The sequence below is a fragment of the Dermacentor albipictus genome, chromosome 7 (assembly GCF_038994185.2).
Source record: "Dermacentor albipictus isolate Rhodes 1998 colony chromosome 7, USDA_Dalb.pri_finalv2, whole genome shotgun sequence".
Lineage (NCBI taxonomy): Eukaryota > Metazoa > Arthropoda > Arachnida > Ixodida > Ixodidae > Dermacentor > Dermacentor albipictus.
Window position 1 is genome coordinate 34,923,370 of NC_091827.1, and position 20,315 is coordinate 34,943,684.

The 20,315-nt window shown below is 45.4% G+C and overlaps 1 protein-coding gene across 4 annotated transcripts in view; it reads right to left on the reverse strand.

Moving 5' to 3' along the window:
* Window positions 1–20,315, reverse strand: part of Khc-73 (Kinesin heavy chain 73) — a 120,775-nt gene that overhangs the window by 18,660 nt on the left and 81,800 nt on the right. For 3 of the 4 annotated variants that reach the window (XM_070521882.1, XM_070521881.1, XM_070521884.1), the window contains 13 exons: window positions 18,579–18,752; window positions 15,699–15,865; window positions 15,253–15,529; window positions 14,032–14,131; window positions 13,792–13,918; window positions 11,622–11,677; window positions 11,142–11,272; window positions 10,032–10,247; window positions 9,744–9,797; window positions 8,713–8,865; window positions 8,356–8,587; window positions 3,535–3,603; window positions 168–292 (listed from right to left, as the gene is read on the reverse strand). In XM_070521882.1, coding sequence (XP_070377983.1) covers window positions 168–292; window positions 3,535–3,603; window positions 8,356–8,587; window positions 8,713–8,865; window positions 9,744–9,797; window positions 10,032–10,247; window positions 11,142–11,272; window positions 11,622–11,677; window positions 13,792–13,918; window positions 14,032–14,131; window positions 15,253–15,529; window positions 15,699–15,865; window positions 18,579–18,752 — 1,881 coding nt within the window. The remainder of the gene's footprint in view (window positions 1–167; window positions 293–3,534; window positions 3,604–8,355; window positions 8,588–8,712; window positions 8,866–9,743; window positions 9,798–10,031; window positions 10,248–11,141; window positions 11,273–11,621; window positions 11,678–13,791; window positions 13,919–14,031; window positions 14,132–15,252; window positions 15,530–15,698; window positions 15,866–18,578; window positions 18,753–20,315) is intronic. The other variant, XM_070521883.1, reaches the window with a different exon arrangement.

Genomic DNA, 20,315 nt, shown 5'->3' on the forward strand with positions numbered 1-20,315 from the left:
CTGATGCCCCTGCAACATGATGGCAACGGACAGCTTGCGCAAAGCAACAGCGAGAAAATGCACGCCAGGGAAGAGTTTCTTGGAGGATTGAAAACTTCCAGAAAACAGAAGTGATTGCACGAAAACAAGCTCAGGAGTTGCAGCTGCACCGTAGCGACGACTCTCACCTGCTCATCGTCGTCCTCCAGCAACAAGGGCTGTGCCTCCCGATGCTGAGTCTGCTCCTCAATGACCGTACGCATGGGCTTCACAAACTTGGTTGGCTGCGGGCTCAGGACAGCCAAGGAGGAGGCTGAAAGCACCACAGCACACAGGTTGCGGAAGTTTAAATTGTTGCAGCCATGTTTCTTTAACTATTACTACCACCACTTATGCAATGGAAGCCACGAAGCTAGTTAACATGTTCCCTGTGGCAGCACTTTCTGAAGTTCCGATTGCTGGACATGACAACCCACTGGTGGGTCACTTCGTCATATTCCTCTGGAGCGTTGTGACCCGCCAGCGTGCCACCAATGAGTTGCGCTCCTTTGAAACTTCCTCAAGCTGTGGAGGGATGCACCATGCAAGTCAAATCAGAAGCGACAAGAATTCTTCCTCTCCTTTGATATCTAGCAGATTTCGTTAGTGCACTGCAGGCATGCACCGGTGCAGCCACGCTGAAGGAATAACTGCTGTGACTCACCTGTGACACACGCCGCATTGAATGTGTTAAGCAATGAGAAGCTGTACCTCACTTCGTGCTGACTAGCCTCTTAATAAAGCTGCGCATTGTACCAACAATGCAAAATTCCAGAGTACAGTAGAACCGCATTAATACATATTGCGAAAGAAACGTGAGAAAAAACATGCTAACCGGGAAAACATACAACTTGAAGGCACTAAAAAGTTTGGAGGACTCAATTATAGTCGACATCTACGTAATACGAAGTGTTGCGTGAATTGTTGCAGCATGAGAAACTGACGTGCACCAAGGTGGTGGGGCCTGAGTGGCCCAAAATGTGCGTTGTCATTCTCAAAGCTTTGGCAAGCTTACGTCTGCAGTCCTCAAATTTTTATCGTGTCAGCAGCTTCTTTCAGCGGGGAATTTTGGCGGGAAGTTCTGAGGTACCAACTCTGCAAGAATCGTTGCGGCCCGACACGCCAAGGCAAGTTGAGCTGGTGAAGCGTGAGCCAACCCAAGATGCGCTTTCTTTTTTGTTTTCCTACTGTGTAGTGTTTTAGGATGGAGATGGGAAACCAAAATGAAAAATTGGGCTGGTGGGAGATGACGGACTACTATGCCGCCACCGGCATTTTTGGGTCATGGCGTATTAAAGATGCGCAGTTCACTTCCAACAGCACTATGCCACATGCACTGTGGAATAGATAGGTGAACCAGGGTTGGTGGTGATAGCTGTGGATGGGATGCGCAACAACCTGCGAGGAGATTTGCTGTTACCGGAAGAGGAAACTGGGTGCGTGCCAGCATTCTCATGTGACATGGGTGAGTGAGTACAGCGGGGAAGCTGCTGTGGAGGAGCCTACTGTTCATCATCGCTTGTGCCTCGTGTGTTCACATGTGATCTAGCACCCAAAAATGTATGATACGATCGCAGTTAGGCGTTGTATTGAGCCTTGGTTCTGAAAGATTGTGTTTTTCAGGAACTTATTAGCCGGCAAAAAAAAAGAGCATGACTGCATTAGTCATTTTTTTTGTTCTCGAAAGCGAATGTTGATGACAGGAAACAATATGAATTGAGATCATATCAATGAGGTTCTACTGTACTTCAAAAATTATTAATTCATAGAGAGAATGGCTGACCCCTGTTGTGCTGTCTTAATTGTAAGCAACCCACTCAAATTTCATGATGTGACCCCATGTTTCTTCAGCTATGGCCATGTTTGCAAAACCGCAAGAGAAAATTTACAATAGTACCCAGTAACACCTAACAGTATCAAACAATGGCAAATGGCAAACAATGCACAATACACTTGTGCGCAAGTTTCTTGTGCTTTCAGTCTTTCGGCGGTTATGAAGAAAATAATTCATAGTTGTAGTGCTAGTGGCTTCCACTGCAATGTGGGACACATAGTGGCCTCCACTTATGATTTTATTTTCAAGAAGGGTGACACCCCGAACTACGCACTAGACATCAGGTGACTATGATAACATTGAAAAGTACACATTAATCTTCAGTCAGCGATACAAAAATATTTATCACACATGTAACTAGAAGTTTAAGTAACTATGGCAGCTTGGATCTCATTTAGAAATAGCAGACAGTCTACAGCTGGTCTCTCATCAGGTGCAAAACTATTATTAACATTTCTTAGTTCCATACTAGTAGTGCTAGAATTCGTATGAAGATAAAACAGTTGTAAAAAGCTGCCCACAGTAATAGTTTTGGAACACAAGACTGCAATGTTATTTATAAGCCTCAGCAATTTTTTAAAAAATTTATATATCTCTCTGAAAGTCCTTTTTTTTTCCTTCTTGAAGCTTTAACATAAAGTTACTGTCTTTAACCAATTCCATAATGCAATACTACAGTAAAGAAATTCAGAGTTGGATTACAAGAAACTATTTGTTTCCTTGACATCTAATTTTAAGTGGAGGCCACAATAGATATAAAGCAATTCTAGGCACTTTGTAATGTATAAACCACATGCACAAACATTTTAACAAGAATGAAGCACCAAGAAAAGTAAAGAAAAAAAAGGACACACAAAAAGCAAAAGAAGCAGAAAACTCAAGAGCAGATCCATTCTGTTCGGCATGCACGCTCAAACCACGATGCTGGTGAGAAGGCTTTCCGGAGGGAAGACCTTGAGAAGACTTAAATTTATATTTTTAACTCAACTTCTTTTATTAGGTCCTACTGCATGAGTTCTGATCCTTCCAAATTCAAACAAATTCATGTATTTTAGCAAACAGCCATGTTCTGTTCAGAATGCTTGTGCTAAACGGCAAGGAACCCTTAAGGAAGCTTCAGACCAGCGTTGTGTGAAAGCAAAGAACATAAAATTTGCTCAGAATGCATGCTCAAACTACAACGCTGGTGTGGAGACTATTATAGCCTTCTGATTATTTTCTGTAAGACTTCAGGAAGAATTAAACCAATAGTTGTGAATCTCATTGCATACTGCATAAATTCAAGTAACTCCGAATTTAAATAATTCAGCAAATACTGAATGAACGCTAATGCATGTAGAACGATTAGGCTTAATGACGAGAAACCCTCAACGAAACTTCACACCAGCGTTGCACAACAGCGAAGAGCATCAACACCAAAGTAAAAGACAGAATGACATGAAAACTCCAGTAGAGGGCAAACGAAAACAGGTGCTGCAGGTTTCCAGGCCACCGTGAAACAAAAGAAGAATCAAATCGTTCCCAGCCAAACGAAACGGAAAACAAGGGGAGGCAGATGTTTTCGAGCCAAGCAAAACAGAAGTGAGGTGAAACGGCAACGGAACGCTTCAGAATTTGGTGTCAGGCAGGCTTCTGTCGAATGAGGAAAAAAAGATGGAACCCGGTTCCCTGGAGAGACGTACTTTTGGCACCCGCCGCCTGCCGCAAGCTCAAGTTTAGATTGAAGTTTAGGTTGAGGAATGTGGGTCGTGCTGTAATGGGAGCATGGTTGAAGGAGAGAAGAGAAACATTTTTTTTTTCATTGTTGAGACCTAGGACATTCGACCTGCAAATGATGCTGCATTTTACTGACAATATCGTGAAAAGCAGCTTTAAGTATTATCCTAAAATTATTTTAGGACAGCTACACCGTCAGTGACATTGCACCTCAGTCATAATAACAATAATAAAGAAATCAATTTTATAGGCTGTTTTAAGGCATTTTGCCTGCAAATTATATTGCATTTAATTAATTAATTAATAACTAGATGGAGTTAATAAAGACTGTTCTAGGACACCAAGACTGCAAGTGATATTGTGTTACAATAGTAAAAAGCAATGCTAGACTATTTTAATTATATGTAGGATAGCTTGCAAATGATATTGTACTTCACTCATAACAGTAAAAAGAAAAAAGCAATTCAAAGGACTGTTCTAGAGACTTATTTTGCAAGAGGTATTGCATTGTGATATAATAAAGAAATGCTAAGGATTCCTCTAGGGCATCTAGATTGCAAATGATATTGCATTCCACTAAAACAAGTAAGAGAATAAATTTTGAAGACTGTTCAAACAAAGATTCGTCCAAGACCCAAACAAGTTTTCAAAATTTTTTTACTACAGATGCCATGCATCAAAGTTTTCAAACTTTAAAAAAATTGCAATAAGAACATAAAGAATTGGCTTTTACTCCCCAGGTTCTTCCAATATAAATCTATACTGCAGACAGAAATGCTCTCAAATGGCTACTGTTGAAGTTATGTAAATAAAATTTGTTGAATTTAGAAGAAAAAGAAAAACTTAAGTTCTAGTGACTCTTGGGAGAAGATATTTTATTCGGGCCTTCCAACAGCCTAATTAAATGTTAAAAAGTTAAAAAGAAAAAAGAATATTTAGGATAAAGTTCATAACATTGTAAGAGATATAACAGCTCTATAAATTGTGTCTATTAGTCACTAGACTTTCATGCTTACTTCTAAATGCAGCAAATTTCATCTAATTCGGTTATAGAGTGGTCTAATGAGGACGTCTCTATATTTCTCACGTGTTTGAATAAGAGCTGCCAAAGTTGAAGTTGCCTTTAAAATGCATCTTCGCATAAACATTGTGACAATGTTATTTTATATAAGACCTGCCACTGATAACAGACATACTGGGGACGTATTCTGAAACGTTCGCCGCGGCGAACTTTTCGCACTGGCCACGCCTCCGCCGTAGCGGCGCGCGCTGAATGGCTGCTCTGACAAAACCGGAAATTCAGGTGGCGCAAGTGAATTTCCGGTTTTGTCAAAGCAGCCATTCAGCGCGCGCCGCAACTGCGGAGGCGTGGCCAGTGCGAAAAGTTCGCCGCGGCGAACGTTTCAGAATACGTCCCCTGTTTCCTTGCTTGTTATCCCATATGGGTCTGTAATAGCCTTTGCCCACCTACAACCATTTTCAGACGTCAACAGTCATTTAATTCCCATCATCAGCTGTTGGCAAACATGATGACGATGACGATGAGCGTCATCGGTATTACGACCTCCCAAATCACAAGACACGTTCAGCCTCTGCAATACAATGTTGCCTATGAAAACCAAAGGCACTGTTGCTCCCAGGCCTTCTAATTTTTCCAGAGACTTACACAGATATCGATGCAAAGCTTGCATGTACTGTTACACATGGAGCCTGCGACAATACGTGCTAGATTGAAATTCCGCAAGATGTTTTGAGCACCAAATGCTCCAGTCAACTTCTTCATGTATTTTCTTATATTTCAGGTGTTACGGCACAACAAAAGTTTTCTAAAATTGTACCGATAAAAAATTAACTGGGCCCGAGCAGATGTGACGGCAAGCTGGTGCGAAAACGTCAATAAAGCATTGCCACTTCTCCTTCATTTTTGCACTTTTTCTAGATTATCAAGCCTTCTCTTGTAGCAAGAGTGGTTTTATTTGGCACTGCAGATAAGTAACTTACAACATAGCTCGAATTATTTTTTTTTTCTCATTAGTGCCTTTAGTGTTTAACGTGATATCTTCCTCGTACAACAGAAAACATGGAATTCATGGACAACTTCAAGCAGCTTAAAGTTCTTGTACAGATCATTTATGCAGCAGAAAACTCTCAAGCTTGATTAAGTGGAACATATGCAGAATGCCTGCAACAAGTAGCTGTTTACGGCTCCTCACTGCATGGTTTTCATAGTCCCTGCGCATGAATAATCAACGCAGCTGTTTTTAATCGACTCATACTACTGCCCATGGGAGGGTTCAGGATGAGAAGATGAATGGCTACAGGTCTATGCTGACAGGCAAGATTTTCTGTCAAATTCTTTGTGCTCAGGCTACTTACAGGTAGCAAAGCAATATGCTGAGAAATTCATGTGACAATGTGAAGTGGCAGTGACGATTTTATATTATGGCATGCTATGGCGTCGAGCGTATAGCTTCTCGATTGTGATCTCGCAGGCTCCACTAGACTGCAAATAAAATTATGCAGCTTACACCTCCAGATTATTTTCAACTACAGTCGAACCTGTTTATAATGAACTTGACCCGCCGCGGTTGCTCAGTGGCTATGGTGTTAGGCTGCTGAGCACGAGGTCGCGGGATCGAATCCCGGCCACGGCGGCCGCATTTCGATGGGGGCGAAATGCGAAAACACCCGTGTACTTAGATTTAGGTGCACGTTAAAGAACCCCAGGTGGTCAAAATTTCCGGAGTCCCCCACTACGGCGTGCCTCATAATCAGAAAGTGGTTTTGGCACGTAAAACCCCATATATTATTATAATGAACTTGACCATTCCACGAAAAGTGCCAGTACCAGTACCAGTATCGTAGCAGTACCAGTATTGTATCAGTAGTTTGCTACATGTGAACATGCACTTCAGAATGCGCAAAAAATTAATGGCCCTAAAGCTGGTGTTGGCACTTGCAATTCAACACCACCTTGGCCCGAAAATAAAACTTTCGATAGCTTCATTTTTATTTCCGTCGCTTTCCCCACATCTAGCTACAATTTTCCGCTAAAAGTGCCACCTGCGCAAGCAGTGCCGATGCCGTCGCCTTTGTACGCTGCACTGACTCGCCCTGAAGCGTGCTTGTGGCTTTCCTCACGGCTTCCGAAATCCATATAGCACTCACTCGTCTCAATGATCACATCTTCATTGCGGTTGCACTGTGAAGTGGGGAAACGCGGCCGTGCGCCCAGCTTCAGTAGCGCTTTCGTTGCTTCGGAACTTTGCGTGCTTCAGAACATTCTGCACGCCCTCCTTTTACTGCGACCCGGTTTGAAGTGTTGGTTGCAACAGTACGGCACCTTAACATGTTTGTTCCACTGGATGCAGTTTTCAATAGGCACGGTCGGAAAATTGTAAATGTAGCTGATATAGGCGATAATCTGTTACAGCTGGGATCGTTATAAGCGGCTTCGACTCTAACCGGAGTTTTTTAAACGCGTACCTTAAGCACGGCACACAAGCATTTTTGCATTCTGCGTCCATCACAACGCAGCTGCTGCAGCCAAAAATAGAGACCATAACCACGTGCTTGAGAGCAGAATGCTGTGAGCCATCATGGTGGTTTTAAGCTCCACGCACGTGCATAGGATTTTCAGGAAAGGCAGTTATTCTTTATACACAATTCTACAAGCAGTGACGTCTGCACAAATTTTGGGTTTCCTTTCTTTAGTAATTTCTTTAGTAACAGCCTTGATGACAGCTTGCAATGAAGTCATAAGACTGGCAATGAAAGGGGCGATTTGAATTGAGTGACCCAACATGGCATGCATGACACAGGCAGACTACCACGTAAATTTCGATTACTCACAAACATGAGTGCACCTCACAAGGACCTGTGTCACACAACTGCCATTTCTGTGCAATGTTGTTCACGCGACGTTAGTCAGGCAAGCAAGCGAACAATGTGCAATGTTAAGTATGTACGGCGCAACAGTGGACTACCATGCATTACCAACTAGCCTAGTTCAACACGGTGCCATGTAAGTTGCTTGCCAAACTTTCGTGCATGTTTGAGTGCCAAAAACTCGGCAAGTTAAAGGTTACAAGTGGGGTGTGAATTATAATTTCTCTCCTGGTGCAGCTCTACCGCAATGCACAAATGCATTGCCATGACGTTACACTGCACTTCAACACACAAACGCCAGTAAGAGCAGCGATGACTGAACATACGAAACACTCTTCTAGTTATGTAGTTCTGGGTAGGTTGGTTTTACCCTATGAAAATACTAGCACACGGAAACTTTGACGGAAAACACATCTGCTGCAAAACATGTTCATTTCTGTCTTGGCGTGTCCTATCAAGTTTTTATGTGCGGGGGTGCTATTTGCAACAACGCTAAATTTTGTGATATTGTTAAATGTGCCGTTCTGTAGGCTCCGACCAACTAACAGGGTGGCTATGCCTTCTCTGAAATGGCTCCAGCAGAATCGACAGTCTCTCAGCACAGCACCCCTGGTTTAACCATAGTGTTTTTGAAGCTTGGCTTGGCACCAACAATTTTGCCAGGATGTTTTAATAATGCTTCAAGCACTGTTGTACGTAGTTATTTGCATAGCTTTCTTTTTTCCTAGCAGTTCTCTAAGTTTAAGAAGGCAGGTATTTCAGTTGCCTGCAGAGGTAAGCTACACATGCAAGAACACGGCAAATCGTCTAGTGAAATGCGATGTTTCAGACGGCGACACTGTGAGGCACAAACACGAGATGCGCTGGACAGAAGCGAGACACGTGACAGTGCCACTGACCGAGGCTTGAGATTGCAGCGTTTTTCCCCTCACTGAGGAACCGGTCGAGGCCCTCGCTGAGCGACGACGATGCCAGATTGATGACGGAGTCCGATCGGTGCGGTGCCACCTCGTCTGGCCGCAGCGGGGAGCCGGCGTCTGCGGTGCGTATGACCTGCGCAATGTTAGGTACGCTCGCTGTCTTGCGCAGCAGCCGCCCTTGTGCTGCCAGCAACTCCTTCACGGCCACTTCCTGCAAACGACGCGTAGAGTGCATTTATGTTAGGAGGTTGGGCACGCAGAATAACTGCTAACAGCATAATAATAATAACAGCAGGCATCTCGCACGTGCGTCCAAACTGTCTTCCGACCGCCTACCTGACGCAGGCGATCCAGGGTGAGGATGCTCTCGACGGCAGAAACCCCGCGAGTGTACTTCTCGATGTAACTTTCGCCGTCGCCTGTTTCGCCGTCTCCGCCGGAAGCGGCCATCAGGGCCAGGGATTCCCGACCCTCCAAATCTTCGAAAGCCTGGGCAGAAGCACAGAATTATTATTATTTGATATGAAAAACATACATACAATGCACATAGAGAGAAACAGGGAAGGAGCAGGCTGACAACCGCCACCGAGAGCGGCACACAAGGAAACACAAAACAGAAGTCATTAAAGGTTTGCCAAAGAAAAACATAAAGGTGAAGAGCTAGACTGGTGGCAACATCATTTTCACATTCCCGAAGCAGCTCCCTATGATGAGCAAAAAAGAAAAGTGCTCTTTAAACTCCTGTCAATATAGAATTGTCATAGGTTGAGGTATGGCTCTGTTCACACAGAGTTACATTATCTCCATGAATTTTCTCGAAAAACTTGCATTTTTGTAAGTAACCATCTGAATAGCAACTCTTTGAAAACACTAAACTGTTTCCCATGATGAAGCTCTTACCATTTTTGCAAGTAAAGGACCCCCCTCGCCTTTCTATCTCTTTATTTTTAATATTTGCTATATATATATATATATATATATATATATATATATATATATATATATATATATATATATATATATATATATATATATATATATATATATATATATATATATATATTGCATGTTATCTAGAAATTTTTTGTGCATGCTGCCTTGTGTACGGGCCCCCAGGCACCTTTCAAGCTGCATTTTGGCGCGTTTTGCTTTGGGTGACCCCTAACTATTACGTGGGAAATAAAATCCTTTGATTGATTGATTGATTGATTGATTGATTGATTGATTGATTGATTGATTGACTGACTGACTGATTGAATTTGCTTGCCACAATGAATGGGCTCATGGCTGTTTCAGAAACCAGTCACTTGCAGACACCTCAACAAGCAACATTTAGCAAATGGAGCTCGTGTTTCTTTGTAACTCACCTTTGGTATGCTGGCAACAATCTCGTAGGTCACTCCCGACGCAAAGTAGACGTCCTGAAAGCAGAAATGAGGAAACACTTTGAAAAAGGCATGTCCTGTCGCAAAGCTCTCCAGATCACTAGAGGACACATCGCGGCTGGATAGATCAATACACTATAAGGAACATGAATGATGCCACAGGCGCTGTTAATGTGTCTAGTAGTCAAAATGCCCTTCGGCAAACACCAACTAGGCGAAGAACAAGACCTCACTATCGCTTAACGCGGAGAAACGGTCTCCCGCACTTGCCTGTCTGCTGATCCTCTTGCGTATCTTCTCAGTTAAAGACTGCTTCTTGTAGACATTGATGGCAAAGCGCTTCCGCAGAATGAGATCCATCACAGCAGGATGGCTCAACCGCACGGACACCTTGAGGATGAGGTAGATGCGGTCATTGGGCGACGTCAGGGCGTTCAGGTGCATCGAGTCGTGGATGGACGAGTCCCACGCTGCCACGGCACACACCTGCGTGTACGTACCCAGCAGAGGCTTTAATGCACCGTGCATCCAGTATTAGACGTCTATCGTAAATGCATCCCACAGTGCTTCTGCGTTTTCTTCAGTGGTTTCCTAACTTTTACGAGACAAATTATAGAAAGTGTCAAATATACGGGGAAGTAGGCCCCTTTGTTTCATAAAGCCACATCTCATGACAGATTTGCTGATCTCTTATAATTGCAGCTTGGATGTAATACCAATTGTCACTTGTTAAGTTTCACTTCGATCTGCTCTGCATTGAGCTTCTTAAGTGCAATTGAAGCGTGAGGCATGATTGAATGTACCATGCCCAAAGTCAAGCGGGCTTAAAATGATATGTAGCAGTGCTCAATCTGCATTGACTCCAGTGTAATCAATGCTTCCCACATGACTGGGGTGCTTCGTTTGACTATCCTGCAGTCAATTTTCAGTTTCAACATTTTCTATGCAAACTGCTATCAGCCCAATGCGCCATTGGTTATCTGGTCACGTAGGTGTTCTCTCGCCTTCATATTAATGTTGCGTTTGATGATGCAATGCGCTATTTGTTTGAAGAAAACGAGTAACAATGCTGAACAACGGGACGTGACTGAGACAGCCAAACGTCTCAGTCATATTCCGTTGTTCAGCGCTGTTACTAATTTTCGTCAGACGTGTACATACCAGCACAAGTTAGCACGTTAGTGCTATTTGTTGTTGTGTCATTTCAGTGTTTTCTTGCCTTCATGTTAACATTGTGTTTGGTGTAACTGAGCATTATTACTTCGCTGTCTATGCCCCCTTTATCATATAAAGCCCACTTTGACAATGTGCGGTATACTAAGAAACAATTACATTAATATAAAAAGGAAAAATCTTCAAAACAATGTGACGAGGCCATACCTCTTTGTCGAAGTGCTTCACAATTGGCAGGTTGAACAGCGGTGACGAGTTGTTCTGCTCCTTGGGCAGAATGGAGTTGGCGCCGGCAACCTGAAGTCCGTTTTCACCGGAATTGGGCACGCTCATGTCATCTGTTCAGTAACAAATGAGACATTCTTACATTGTGCGCCCCAAAGTGTGACCATTCAACTTAGCGGAGAAGCATAGCATCTTTTCAGTCTACGTATCATGCCAGAATGAAATGCGAGTGAGAAGCAACAAAGCAGAACAGCTCTCGTGCGATTGTGGTGCAACTGGGCACTTGATTTCCCCTAGTGCCAACGCTGAGACCTTGTGAGTGAATTGCTCGAGTGTCACACACTCTGGTTAATGTGTGAAAAAAAAAGGAAAAAATAAAGAACGGAGCACTTTCTAGTTTGTTTTCTTGCATTAGCGCTTTATCCCAGTGCAACAGCACAGCCAAGAGCAAAGAATACTTACCACTCAAGTCTAGGAAGATAACAGGTACATGGTTTTCCATCCCCACAGGAGGTTCCCTAGATGTCAAAAAAGAGAGAAGAATAAAAGTTTAAGACAGTGTGACCCTGTAAAGCTGTGCCAATATTCAATAAACACAGCCTCTAAGCTATATAGAACACTCCAAGCCAGAAAGAAAACCATCACTGATCCAAGAGTAGCGCTACACTACAAGCCATAACAATGTGAAAATGTGTCTTCCTGCTTCGACTTGATCCCTCATCATAATGACGTGAGTGGGAGGGATAAAAAAAAATTGATTTATGCGATAGTTCTATAAGTGTGGTTACTGCACAAAAGCTAAGAAAGTACAGCTGAAATAGCACAAATCCGCAGAAAACTGACACAGGTTTGCATGGCACATTTTCTATTGCGTTTGAAACCGATCACACACAAGCACAGAGCGAGTAGCAAGTCTTGATTCGGGTGTGACCTTAGGCACCCAGGGCACATGGAAAGCTGCGTTGAATAACATTTGCCTGTTCCGCTGCACACAACTTCCACAGCGCCATGGCGCACTGGCAGCGCCACTCACCGCTGATAATGCGTGGGCGCAGCATGAAGGGCACAGCAATGCCACCCCGATGGCGTAGCAGAGGATCGCTCTCTCAGCGTGAAAGGTGCAAAGCTGTGAATGCGCACATGGCCCTTGCTAGTTTGCTCTAAGCAGTGGTTTATCGTTATGCTTCGAGTAATCTGGTTTATAACATATGCGTTTGGGTTAAACTAGGAGAAATTTCTCAAAAAGTAATAATTCAAGCAAAACGATTTCGTTATAACAAGGGTTCATGGCACTGTGAATGCGCACATGGCCCTTGCTAGTTTGCTCTAAGCAGTGTGGTTTATCGCTATGCTTCGAGTAATCCGGCTTATAATGTATGCGTTTGGGTTGAACTGGGAGAAATTTCGAAAAAAGTTATAATTCAAGCAAAACGATATCGTTATAACGAGGGTCCACCATACTTGCCATCTAAATGGAGAAAGCTTAGTCATTAGGAGTGACCCAAAGCAGGTGGCTGGTCAACAATACATGCAGGTAGTGTTCCCATTCCCATGTGGAATCTTTGTATGGGAGATGGTGCTCTACTGGTTCGAGGACTGAAGAAGGTATGAACGGGACATGGGCTGTTGATGCCGTGCGAGTGCATATGTCCTGTCCACACCTTCTTCAGCCCTTTCATCAGTGGGGATGTCGCCATACAACGAATGTGCACCAACTTGCCCAGTTCTCTATTCTGACAGTTCTGACACACGTGGGATGCTTACGTTTATCACAGTTACAAGGGTAAGCCAAGGAAAAGGGATGCAACACAACTTAATGCAGGTTGAAGGCTGCCCTGCACGCAATGTTCCCGTATAAGTACACAGTAGGCAGAGTGCCCTATGGACGGAGAAGGAAATGGCTGCCGTGTCTTGCAAAAGACGACAGGGGTCACTGAACAGATATGCAGAACTTGCTACCGACATCGTCCCTGCACACTCTATATAATCACATAAACTGGGGCTGGAGCTCACCGCTATCGCCTGGAAAGCATGAACAATAATGGCTAGATTTCCATGGTCATTAAAGCATTAACCGCATGCCAAAGAGCAACTGCTTTTATATCATCTTACAGACTTGTGATCAAGAAGCACAGACTGGGGTTAGAGCTCATAGCTGCCAAAGCTGTTGCTGTGAAAGAATCAACAGCGAGCATAAACAGCAGTTACTTCTTAATATTACAGATGATTGTTTCAGTAAAATAAAAGTAATTGAGGTTAAATGCTTGCAGCCATTCAAGCTTTGAATGCTTTGAAGCTTCATGGTGCTTTGAAAGCATGAAGAGCGATAGCTAGATTTCCATCGCTATCACTGTGCAAGCATGCATGAACTACATGCATGAATAGCCATTGCTTCATAAACCATCTTACAGACTCGTTATGGTCAAGCATGAACTGGGTTTAAGGACTCGAGGCTATCACAGCTATCCTTGTGAAAGCATCAACAGTAAACATTAAGAGCAGTTGGTTCTTAATTAATGTCGAGCCTCGCTACAGTCGGAACTCAAGAAGCATGAAACCCAACATAAAAGGCCGCAGCTATCGCTGTGAAAGCAGACACAGCAAAGCTATATAGGGGAAGAGCCTACCGTACCAGTTTGCGGGAGCGCCGGGAATGTCTGATCCTGGCTGTGGCGCCAGGACTGCATTCTTTTCTTCAGTCAGAAGCAGCCACTGGTTGATCAGGCTTTTTTCACGATCAGCATCTTCGTCAGACTTGACTGGAGGACACACATCGCAAGGTAAGTTTTCCAACGCTAAAGCTGAACAACATCGCTGCACATGTCGTTGGACCCGAGTGCAAAAGAAAAGAAAAGCCTGCTAAGCTACCTACCCGGTTTGTCAGTGATCTTCTTGAGGTGCTCTGCCAAATACTCGGAACGCCGACTCAAGGCATCACACCATCGTTCTCGCAATACACCAAGGTCATCATCCTGGAAAAGGTGCCAACGCAAGGTTTTTTTCACTCTTATGCTAAATGTGAAAGAAGTCCCTGCAGACTATAACAACTCAATTGGTTAGACCCTTTACACGATCTGGAGAAGTGTAAATAATGAGGCTGTATTATCGGACATGTAAAGCAACATGAAAACATACTTTATGTCCTTACTCGAGTGTTCACTACGTCACACTGGTGCATTATTTGGTTTTCATGCAAACACTGTGTGCAACCTGTCACAAGCAAGTGCAAGCCAAAATAGCAGCTAGTTTGAGCGGATGCGCAAACAAGAAAGAGTGAGTGTTCTTGTTTGCAGAGAAAGGTTGTGTTTCATCATCATTTGACACTGCGTTCAACTGCACCTGCCATTACTGCATTTGCACAAAAGCAACAAATTTATTTACAGCAATTTCGAGACAGATTGTCTACCTGAAGTTCTAAATGTGCAGGGCTGGCAATGTGGCAAAAACACACAGCGCGCGCGGCACAATAGCTCTGCCATTTCTCTTTAACAGCATTTCACATTCCTTTTCCTTTAAGAGCAGACACCCAGTAGCCAGATTTAATGGTTATAATCAGTAACACGGCATGGTAACATCAGCAGTAATTGCTTTGTTATACCACAGATACACACAAACATTATCGGTGTCGTGGCTGCTCATTGTTGTATTACAATTCAAGTTGCTCGTTGAATTAAAATGAGCACAACAAAAGGAATGGCTGATGCTCAGCTAGGTGGCTACGACTGAAGAAACACAGCTTTCCAACACGTTTGTGTCATCAAACATGCTTCGAGGAACAAGGGCACGGGTTAGTTCATCTGCACTGTCATATGATTTCCTCTGCCGCTTCAATACTAGTTTCAAAGTTGTTCAGAGCACATCATGTGCTACGCGAGTGATTTGTGATCATGTTTGTAGTGTGTGAAGCCAGCTTGACAAATGTAAGCGTATACATACTCTGTGTGTGTTCCAATACTCACTGCAAATGGCTAAATAGACAGCCAAGTGGACGGTGGCCATCTTAAGTCTCGTCCCAATTACGATGAAAGCTTAAATGCTGGCCAGAATTGGAACACACATGCTCTGTTGCCGGTAAACAGAATGATGGAGGCACCTGGTACGAGTCCAGGGGCCGCTGGAGGCGCGAGCGGATGCAGACGGCGCCCACGGCCACGGAGCCGATGTGCTGGCAAATGAGGGGTAGGGTGCCAGACCGGATGACAGGGGCCACACGCACCACCAGGCGGCGTTGCTGGCCCTGGCGAAGTTGGAACACGCCACCCGTGCCCACGTCACCCCGGGGCACCACCTCGACGGGCGCGTACTCGCCCTGCTCCGTTAGCTCGTGGATCTCCAGCCACAGCTCCAGCTTGCGCTTCAACTCCGACCACCTGCACGCCGCCATATGAAGAGAGAGAGAGAGATGTCGTTAATTTAATGCAACAACCCTGCAATAATACAGAAGAGAGAGGTGGGGGGAGGGGGGCTCGAAAGACATCGCCACCCGTGCAATGTTACAGCTAGACGGAGTTGCGGACTTCTGGCTGGTGCCGTACGCACCTGTCCACCAGGGAGTGCGAGATGTGGGACTGGGGCCCGCCCGTGGTCAGGTCCCAGCCGTGGCCAGAGCTAGTGAAGCCTGTGCTACGGTGGCCCCAGACCTCGATGGACAGGGCACCTTCTGCACAGTGCTCAACAAACTCCTCCGTCACGGGTACCACATGATCCTGCAAGGAAAAGGCCCGCTCATGTTCTTAAATGACTTATTTCGCCCATGCTTTTAACTTGCTCATGTTGTACCGCAAAGCTACTAGCCTCAGTTGGTCGGAATTTTTCGTGTCTGTGTGCGAAGTTTGCTTGCACAAGAACAAACGGCAGCTGGAAGACTACATTTGAATTTCAGCGTAACAGAATTACGTTTTCTCATATATTCTAATTACAATCTGACGCTATGATGTCTGCAGGTCATGTGTAAGCCGTACTTTACAAATTTTGTTATGCATTTTACATTGAGAAATTCAAGTGGCTCAATAATGCACTTGTGCATTACTGAGCCCCTTGTTAGCCATTATTGAGTAATCAGCACGTGTGCTGCAGTTCTGCACACCTGCATGCACACGTGCCGAACGTGTAGAGGAAAAAATGTAGCAATTTCATCTACAGCTTCGCTGTACATCTACTTTCACAGGGTGGAATGGAGGCAGATTTTTTAAACTGGCAGTGCCCTTTATGGGAAGAAACAGTGCTTATGAATGGGACAAGGGGAGGCAGCAAAAAGAGATGTTGTTTCTTCGCATTAGTATGTACCAACCAGACCGAGATAGCGCAGTTTTGACTTACGTGCCCCCCTTGCACTCTTCGTACGCTTCGCTGCATGGCAGATATCGTCACCTCATAACACAACTGTATTGCGTAAAAGCCAAATGCAGGAAACCAATCATTATGCAATGCACATAAGCCCCACTGACTTTAGCAACGCTTCAAAAAGTCAAATATCTTTTTTTTTGGCAAATATTGACTAGCGCAATATTCTAAATTATTATTCAGAAATTCGGATATTCGCACGCCCACTGAAGTGCTACAATTCGCAACGATTACGCATGTGTGCAGAAACTATGAAAATGTCTATGAAAGAAAATGTGCACAAAAATGCAGTCAATAAGACCACAAGAATGCCTGGAGCCACAAGAATGAAGACTAGAGAAACCCATGTCATTCTCTTGGTAGGTGAATCGACATAGTGCCTGATTTCCTGCCAGTAATTTGAGTACGAAACCTTTTCTTATTAACTCATCTTAACGTAAACTACAGTCGAATGCCTTTATAACGAAGTGCTTAGTGCCTCTGAAATCATTCATTATACAAGTCACTTCGTTGTAAAGGTCGTGCACTACACCGTTCACAATATAATCGGGACAGAATCATTCCTTCGTTGTACAGGTCACTTCTTTGTAGAGGCGTTCGTTATAGAGGCATTCGACTGTGTATTGTTAGGATCGGCCTGCAAGGGTACTGCTCTGCGAAGCTATTTCAGCCCGCTGCATGTGCGTCGATCGATCCGCGGTGGGGGCGCCCTACAGAGAACCAGCAAGGAGAATGCTAGCCAACCATGAACTTGAACCATGGACTACGGCAGCTCTGGAATTTAAAGGCGCTGGCTGGGGTCGGGCGTGACCACTTGGCTGCATTCATTCATTCACAAAACTTTATTAGCGTCCTGAAGCCCGGTCTTTTCAGACCGAGGCGGGCCGCGTCCACGTCGGTACCGCCAGGCCGAGCCTTATGGCGTCATCGTGGACCCTCTGGACAGCCCGTAGCTGATCTTGATATGAAGAGCTTGTTATGAACTTGTGCCAGTAAAGCCATTTTTCTTTGGGGTCGGCGAGATGTTCCCTTTATGTTCCCCGGAATGGTAGTGGGCGTCGGTTCGGTTCTGACCGGCACGGCAAGCAAGTCCTCGTGCCAGGTCGTTCGTCACCTCGTTGAGGTTGGGCCGAGTCTCGTCCACTTGTCCCATATGTGCAGGAAACCATCGGATTTCAGTTTTGATAGTTTCGACCTTGTCGATAATTTTAGCCGCAGTCCCAGCTACATAGCCTTTGTCAAAGCTCTTAATTGCTGCTTTAGAATCGCTATAGATGAACGACCATTTACGGTTCCTGATGGCTAGAGCAATCGCGGCTTGCTCCGCCACCGTGGAATCCTTAGTGAAGATGGTTGCAGGGACGCAAGACAATGGACACCACGACGGCCACGCTGCGGGGGTCAGTTCGGGGAATAAAACGCACCTTTCCTGACACAAGCCCCGAGTTCTACGAAGTCCGCCTGACGTCGGCTCCAGAGCGTGAACCTCGCGCAAATGAGCGTGTGTGTGTAAACCGTTCCGCAGAGAGGCGGCTTGTTCACGATGACTGGACGAATGTTTTTGCCTCACCTAGGGATCTAGGGAACACAAAGTGGTTATAAGCAGCTGTTGTCGGCTGCTAGTGCTTGTGCTCGTCGTCGTACTTGTGAGCTCGTGCTCTGTGAGTGTGCTCGTCAGAGTGCTTGGAGCTTCGTGCTTGTAGGCTGTATGCTTCGTTTTGTGGGTTCCATTTGGGAGCCACACTATACTGTTGAATGTATCCTTTTGTTTAAAATGTAAATACTGCAAATAAATCCTGTTCACCTAGTTCCTCCCAAGTTTCTCTCTACGACCTCCAACCCTTACAATGGGTGGCAGCAGCGAGATCGTCCGACAACTCCTACAACTGTATGCCAGCGGTGGGATCGTCCGACAAATCTTACAATATATAATAGAACTCATCTTAATATAAAGCTTCCCGAAAGGTAGCCCACAGTGCATATTTGCAGGCGTGACGTAAAGGCCTTTCTCCGGCAACCGCTACCTTCATCCCACGAAACCTTGCACGATACAGAGGACACAGCGAGCTTGCTGACCTGTACGTGATTGAACTTGAAGGTGATGTTAGCGTTGCCGGGAGAGCCCGGCTTGGCGTCCGTGTCCACTACGGGTGCCACCACAACCGCCTCGGTGTGGCCCCAGAACGTGTACTGGCAGAAGACGAAATTGGACAGGGATGGTGGCAGGCCCACTGCACTTCTGATGGCAACCTGCAAGGCAGCATAACCAGGCGCGAGGTTATCAACATGCCGAACACTGTTCGAGCACAACAGAGGCGTAGACGCACAAGTGCTGAACTTGCACAAATTGTTTGCTTTATTTGAAAAGAGCCACAGTTTATTACTTATTATGAATTTATTATCTACGTTATGCCTTGTTTCAAACAAATTCATTTGTTAAAGCTAGCACTTGCGTGCGTCCACTTGCTTTATCTGTGTCCTTTATTGCACTTCACAGTCAATAAATCTTTTATTATCATACTTTCTGGACTTGCCGTTACGAGAACCTAATCAGCACAGAGTTTACTATAACAGTCACTAGCGAGAGAACTGGTTCTTCTGCCTACGGTAGCTGCAAGTGTGGTTGTTCAACCAGCATGAGGATAGTGGACAGAACACCGATTTGGCTTAACTTTGTCCTTCCAACTCCAATTGGCTTTGCAACTTTGCAAATTGATCGTCTTTAATGACATATCACATTATAAATTTAACAGCTCACAATGACTATGCATGCGTGCAGAAGCTGCCTTCCTGCATTTAGAGCTATGCGATTGCAAAAATAAGGCGTAATGGATAACATGGCAAAAATGTCTGAAGCCACAAGTATGAAGATGTCACCAATCCACATGTTAACCGTCACCCTCGCGGTAGCTGAACAATCACAGTGCCAGGGTTTCCTCAAGTAATTTTAGTATGAAACTTGTGGGCTCACAGTACGTCTCCGCGCACGGCGTCGCCAAGTGGCCCCCGAGAAGTGGAGCCTCACGACGCGGCACGACGGCGCACGGCGATAGACCCACCGCAGGTTCGAGCACCGAGCCGAAAGACCTGGACGGCTCTGGCCGTACGCATGGGCGCTCTCCCAGAACACACGGCGTCCAGGACAGTTAAGGCGTTTATTGATCACCAATGGCCAACATGTACCAGACTGCACACAAACACACGGAGTACACTCGGCGCCCGCGGTTCCCGATGGCGAGGAAGGCGGGTTACACGCCGCGTCGAACAATGGTTTACGCGCGCGGGCCGAAATGCGTTCGCAAACGCTACCTAGCGCTTCCCGTCACCGACAATGGTCTGCGACGGTTCGGACACGCAAAATGTGACGCACTGCGCGCCTGCGACTACCGCAAGGGCGGAACGCAAAGCCACTCAGCAAGTCACACTTACGCAAGCTAACAAAGCACGTGAACGTCCCCAGGCCGGGGCGTTGGGGACACAAATAGCTGGTCGTTCACGTACCTTGCAGCTTGCCTCTCGTGACCGGCGCTCGTCCCTCTCGCAGCACGACTCCCCGCGCACCGCGATCGTCCCCAGTCGGGGCTTCTTCCCTACGTCACGCCCCACGACCCAATCGCAGGGCCGCGTAGCATGACGTCGCGGGACGCGGCCGCGGCGCCCGGGGAAAACGGCGCGCGGGTCGAGGGGCAGGCATTTGGGAGAGGTTTTCCTCGCAATGGCGAATAAGTCCGGAGCCTTAGGCACAGCAACGACTGCGCCCCGGTAGACCGAAGGAACTCCCACAAACTCTATGCTAATTAGTACTGATGATGA